A 7,041-nucleotide genomic window follows, 5' to 3' on the forward strand; every position below is an offset into this window, starting at 1 on the left:
ATATCTACTTCAGTAACATGTATATATGTAGTTAGCATCGACAGCTTAAATTTCTGCAAGAGTAAATTATTTTCAAACATCCCAATAGATTATTTAAGAGAATTTCTGAACTCCCTTAATACTCCTTTGTAAATGTAAGTTGAACATTTTTCTCAATCAGTATTACACAGTCAATAATGCAAATATTGTAACACCCACTTGGATTAAATGCTGGATCTGCCAAAGGAGCCTTTAAATTGCCAAATATAAAACACTCTTATTGACCTCAGTCAGATTCAAAGGCACAGTCTTTAAACTATGTCAAGCAGTGTGTCGGATCCTCATTCTAGAAAGCTCATATAAAACACTCCTTATTGACCTCAGTCAGATTCAAAGGCATAGTCTTTAAACTATGTCAGGCAGTGTGTTGGATCCTCATTCTAGAGAGCTCACATTTGCCAGAAAGACATCTCCATCCCTGGAATTAAGGGAGCTAGCTATGCACACTGGCTGACTCACAAACACCTTCAAACTTGCTGTGTGGATGCTATAATTGTACAAGTGCTGCACACCGATTAGACACAAGTATGTATTCACACCTGTATTACAACTAACCTTGTACACTAACACCCATTTGAGTATGGGATTTAATGTCCTGGTGCTAGGAAATCTTGATGGTTTCCAGTACCCACCTGACCCCATCCTTCAAGTTCTTCCATGTGGTTGGCATGTGTACCTGTTTTTTACCTTTGCACGCAGTCAGTACATAGAAAGACAACTTGCTTAACCCACTACCTTAGCCCCCACAATTTATAGGGCCTATGGAAATAAAACAGTGCTCTAAGAAGAAGGGGTCCCAGTAGAAATAAGCTACACACAGTTTAGGTAAGAGCCACAAGGATGTCTGGCAGTGGGAACACGTTTCCCAGGAAGGACATCTCATCACAGACTTAAAGCTTCGTCACAAGGCTGCCCATCAGGAAAGAGCAATATCCTGGAAAGGGGACACTATAAACATGCAAGTCCTTTAGAGTTCCATCAAATCCAAGCTAGCACTTTGGGCTTCTCTCAGGAAAAAAGCCCTGAGACCAAAAAGAAAAAGAAAAACCCATAGCCCTTCATCTTTTAATAGGACTTATTCATTATTTCTCATTTTTATCAAATGGCTTTCTAAAAAACTTTTTAAGAAATAATGTTGCAGGGCCCTCAAATTGACAGTCTCTGAAAAGTCTTTATCTGTGTCCAAGTCAAAGGTGAGTGCAGATGGAAGTTTCTGGTTATTTTTCAATTTCTACTCTTTTAAAAGGCCATGTGACTTAAAGTGACTCTTTTCACATAGCAAGAAAATGGAAAGTCCTGAATGATGAGAGGAGATGATAATAATCATAATTATGATAAAAGCACCATCAGTGTACTTGCTCAGAAGATGCTTTCTATAACACCCAAGAGCTTGGCACAAGAAAGAAGAGAGAGAGAAATTGCTCTTATTCTCCTGGTGTTCGGGCATTTGAAGCCAGTCATGTGTCAAGGATAGAGAACAGCATGGTAGCAGATGTCAGACTCAAAAGCAGCACTTTCCTCCTTTGCCTTAAAAACAAAAAGGGTTTACATGAATACCTGCATCAACCAGAAACAACGGACATGTTTGTCTCTGATCCATAGGCTGGTACTGTGCATTTCCAAGATGTGCAGGGTTTTTTTTTCTAATTCAGATGCCTATTTGCTAGAATTTGAGTTAAGCTTCAGAGCTTACCATGGTCAGAATGTAATGCAGCATGTTTTATGATTCATGGCTCATGATATAAAAAGGTAATTTACCATTTATATGTAAGCAATTACAACAGAATCATTAAAGGAAATAATTCCTTACAGGACCTAAATCCTTCTGAAAGGCTGCCAATGTGTCGAGGCCATCTGAGATACTTAAAACCTTGGATGTAGCCTGAAATCAGTACTATTAATAGGACCAAACAGTGTCTCTAGCCAAGGAAACCTTATTAATATTGTAGTTTACTAAGAAGAAATTAAACAGGTTTACTGGCTGGAAATGAAAAGCTCTAGCCATTTCCCCCAGTGAATACGAGCTAGAATTCTCCACAGTGTGAACTAGAATTTCATATTCAAAGCAGGCTAAACTGTGTGCAGGAAGAAAGCTAAGAATATTAGCATGGACTTTCAACTGAAAACAAGAAGCACCATCCTCTCAATCATCCCCTAAAGCTGAGTGCTGGCTAGCCTTGGCCGCAGCACAATTCAGATGACTTCTTGATGTCCAGATCTGGAGCATGAGAAACCAGTAAAGACAAACAAGGACTGTCTAAAAGGGGGAAAATCAGTGATAAGATCCATAAGCTCAGGAGGAGGAAAATAATATTCGGTGACTTTCTTAAAAGGTGAATAGTAGCATGCATGAGGCAACAGAAGGAAAATGAAGTTTGGAAGAGCAAGTGATACTCAAGAGTCTTGGAGAGTCTTTTGTATCCCACAAAAGAGGAACAGGCATGTTGGGAGCAGAGAAGAGGGAGTGGATCCTATAGCCTTTTTCCAGGGTTTCTGGAGGAGAGGCAAGACAGTGCCAATAGTCAGGAGTAAGTCAAATGCTGTCAGATTTTTATTGTAGTGTCTACTTGTATGTCCCTTGGTTCTTGAATCATTTAAGACTGGAAATATTGACTTGATGTTTGAGACTCAGCTAAGAAAGTGCCAGAAATAGGAATGGGTACTGACTTTTCTGTTTGATTATTTTCTTAGTATGTCTGTGGCATTATAATATAAAGTCATAAACTAAGGAACATAAAAAATGAAGATATAATTCTTGCAACTTGGGAACCTTGGAGGTCTAAGACGAAGACATTAGCATTTGGTGAGGGATTTTAGGTTAGACTTCACATAGAAGAAGAAATAAAGACTTGAGAGTGCAATATTATATGCCCACATAAAAGAAAAGAAAAACTAAGAGAAAATACTTCAATAAAATCATGGAATGGGCCCTGTCTTAGTTCATTGTTGACAGAAGTTTCTATACTGCCCAGTCCCACAGCCATTCAGTCCCAAAGAAACACAGAAACTATACTAATTACAACACTGTCTGGCCAACAGCTCTGGTGTATTCCTACACAACACTTGCATCTAAAAAATCCATTTCTATAGTTTTATATTTTACCACGAGTCTTGTGGTTTGTTACCTCACATCTTGCTTCTTTGGTGGCTACATGCTGTCTGCCTGACTGCCTTTTTTCTCCTTGCAGTCAGTTCAGTTTTCCTGCCTACCTATATTCTGCCTTGCCATAGACCAAATAAACCTTCTTTATTAACCAAAAGTAATAAAACATATTCACAGCATACAGAGAGGAATCCCACACCAGTTAGTGTTCAGTGTTCTATTGCTATGAAGAGACACTATGGCCACTGCAACTCTTTGAGAAAGAAGCAAAAAGTGGAAAGTGGAAAAAAGAAAAGATATTGAACAAACAGTGCTAACATAACTGGATATCAGCATGCAGAAGAATGAAAATAGATCCATATCTATCACCATGCACAAAACTCAAGTCCAAATGGATCAAAGACCTCGACATAAAGCCAGCTACACTGAACCTCATAGCAAAGAAAGTAGGAAGTGCACTTGAACACATTGGCACAGGAGAACACTTCCTAAATATAACCCCAGTAACACAGACAATGAGAAAAACAATTAATAAATGGGACCTCCTAAAACTGAAAAGCTTCTGTGAAGCAAAGAACATGGTCAACAAGACAAAATGGCAGCCTACAGAATGGGAAATGATCTTCACCAACCCCATATGGAACAGATGGTTGATCTCCAAAATATACAAAGAACTCAAGAAATTGGTCATCAAAAGAACAAATAATCCAACAAAACAAAATGGAGTACAGACCTAAACAGAGAACTCTCAACAGAAGAATCTAAAATGACAGAAAGACACTTAAGGAAATGTTCAACATCCTTAGTCATCAGAGAAATGCAAATCAAAACAACTCTGAGATTCCATCTTACACCTGTAAGAATGTCCAAGATCAAAAACATTAATGACAGCTTATGCTAGAGTGGATGTGGGATAAAGGGAACACTCCTGAATTGCTGGTGGGAGTGCAAATTTGTCCAGCCCCTTTGGATATCAATTTCTCAGAAAGTTAAGAAACAATCTTTTTCAAGACTCAGCAATACCACTTTTGGTTATATACCCAAAGGATACTCAGTTGTACCACAAGGACATGTGTTCAACTATGTTCATATCAAACTATTGTTTGTCATAGCCGGAACCTGGAAACAACCTAAATGTCCCTCAACTGAAGAATGAATAAGAAAAATATGGTACATTTACACAATGGAGTACTACATAGCAGAAAAAAATAATGACATCTTGAAATTTACAGGCAAATGGATGGGTCTAGAAAACATCATATTGAATGAGGTACCCCAGATCCAGAAATACAGTTATCATATGTAATGACTCATAAGTGGCTTTTAGACATAAAACAAAGAAAACCAGCCCACAAATCACAATCCCAGAGAATCTAGACAACAATGAGGATCCTAAGAGAGACATGCATGGATCTAATCTACATGGGAAGTAGAAAAGGACAAGACCTCCTGAGTTAATTGGGAGCATGAGGACCATGGGAGAGCGTTAAAGGGGAGGGGAGAGAAAAAAAGGAGTGTTGTGGAGAAATCACTTGTTTGTTTCCTGGCCACCTGGCAGCTCAGACCTAAAATAATCACATAGAAACTGTATTAATTAAATTATTGCTTGGTCAATTACTTAAGCGTATTGCTAACTAGCTCTTACATCTAAAATTAAACTATCTCCATTATTTTATATTTTACCACGTGGCTGGTAGCCTACCAGCGAGGTTCTGTCATCTGTTTCTGGGGCAGGGCTACATGGCTTCTCTCTGACTCTGCCTCCTTTCTCCCAGCATTCATTCTAGTCCCCCCCACACACCTACCTAAATTCTGCCCCATCAACAAACAGGCAAAGGCAATTTCTTTATTCACCAATGGTATTCACAGCATACAGAGGAAAATCTCACATCAAAGAGGAACAGAGAAAAATGTATAACTCAATAAAATCAATTTTAAAAAATGCAGTTCAAGCCTGAGTTCAAAGCTACCTCTTGGAGAGCTCCTCACTCTTGGGAAAACTTTTCTGTATATAAAGGTGTATACTGGCTGAACTTACATTAGCTTTATCTTTCATCAGCGTATATTTTTTTTAGAGGGCATTGGTTTCTAGATTAAAAAAGAAAAAGAGAAAAACAAGGAGAGGATCATCCTTTTTCTTCCTCATGGCACATTCAAACAGGTCCTTTTTATGTCAATTGGTTATTAGCTCATCCTGTTCCACTCTTAGATACTGAAAAGAGTCTTTGTTCTTTCTCTTTGTTTTTAATTAATCAGGCATTTTAATTACATGCTGTGTTCTAACCACTGCAATATACAATGGAATGAAAAACTTATGTTCCTACTCTCTAGGAACTTACAGTCATGAGTCATATAAGCTTAAGTACTCGATTAGCAACCTGGTACTCCACTTGGCTTGACCATTCACACACACATCTACGAACAACGCACATAGAAACCTATTGGGAATTCTAGAGGCTACCACATCTACATCAGACTATGTGCACCTACTTTTAAAAATGAAAGTAAGTTATCCTCCTTAGCATCTCCTTGATACTGCCCCGTTTTTAGTTAGCAGCATGCTGGAATACAATTGAGAATGATGGGCCATGGCCTGATCAAACCTGGACTGATACTGGATGTATGTGCAATAAAGCAGAATGGTACCTTCATGGGAACTTTTAGGGAGAATTCCCTCTTAACATCACAGTGCCTATGCATAGCTGGGCATGCATAAGATTAAATAAAAGTACATAGAAAAGAGATACTAAATGGACCTGGGCAGTGTCCATTTAGACAGAGTTCATTTATTTCTAGAGTCAAAGCTTGTCTCCAGACAAGTATTATGAAAACTAAAATGTGAGTGTTGCACTATGTGACAAAACACAAGCAATGAGAAAAAGTCTGTGTAACCTAAGCTTGTCAATCAAGATAAAGAAACAGCCAGAGTTGCTTCAGTGTCGTGGTGTAGATAGTCACGTTTCGTGCGTGGTCACTCAGCAAAGATGCCTGAGGAAACCCAGACCCAGGACCAACCAATGGAGGAGGAAGAGGTCGAGACTTTTGCCTTTCAGGCAGAAATTACCCAGTTGATGTCCTTGATCATCAACACATTCTATTCGAACAAAGAGATTGTTCTGAGGGAGCTCATTTCCAATTCATCAGATGCTCTGGACAAGATCCGATACGAGAGTCTAACAGACCCTAGCAAACTAGACTCTGGGAAGGAGCTGCACATTAATCTCATTCCCAACAAACAAGATAGAAACCTCACCGTTGTGGATACTGGAATTGGAATGACCAAGGCTGACTTGATCAATAACGTTGGTACCACTGCCAAGTCTGGCACAAAAGTCTTCATGGAGGCTTTGCAGGCTGGTGCAGATATTTCTATGATTGGCCAGTTTGGTGTTGGTTTTTACTCTGCATATTTGGTTGCTGAGAAAATGACCGTGATCACCAAACACAATGACGACGAGCAGTATGCCTGGGAATCCTCAGCTGGGGGATCTTTCACAGTGAGGACTGACACAGGGGAGCCACTGGGTTGTGGAACAAAGGTCATCTTACACCTGAAAGAAGGCGAAACAGTACTTGGAGGAGAGGAGAATAAAAGAGATCGTGCAGAAACATTCTCAGTTTATTGGCTATCCCATTACTCTCTTCATGGAGAAGGGACGTGATAAGGAAGTCCATGATGATGAAGCTGAAGAAAAAAAAGATAAAGAGGAAGAGAAGAAAAAAGAAGAAAAGGAGTCTGACGACAAGCCTGAAACAGAAGATGTCGGTTCCGATGAAGAAGAGGAAGAAAATAAGGATGGTGACAAGAAGAAGAAGAAGAAGAAGAAGAAGAAGAAGAAGAAGAAGAAGAAGAAGAAGAAGAAGAAGAAGAAGAAGAAGAAGAAGAAGAAGAAGGAAAA

The 7,041-nt window shown here is 39.2% G+C and overlaps 1 protein-coding gene across 1 annotated transcript in view; it reads left to right on the plus strand.

The window, feature by feature from the left end:
• Positions 1-6,071: 6,071 nt before the first annotated feature.
• The window catches only part of LOC101992639 (heat shock protein HSP 90-alpha-like), a 2,545-nt gene continuing 1,575 nt past the window's right edge, over positions 6,072-7,041 (plus strand). The window contains 2 exon segments of the mRNA XM_026789649.1: positions 6,072-6,710; positions 6,712-6,968. Coding sequence (XP_026645450.1) covers positions 6,127-6,710; positions 6,712-6,968 — 841 coding nt within the window. The 5' untranslated portion in view covers positions 6,072-6,126.

Source organism: Microtus ochrogaster, chromosome 4 (assembly GCF_000317375.1).
Source record: "Microtus ochrogaster isolate Prairie Vole_2 chromosome 4, MicOch1.0, whole genome shotgun sequence".
Lineage (NCBI taxonomy): Eukaryota > Metazoa > Chordata > Mammalia > Rodentia > Cricetidae > Microtus > Microtus ochrogaster.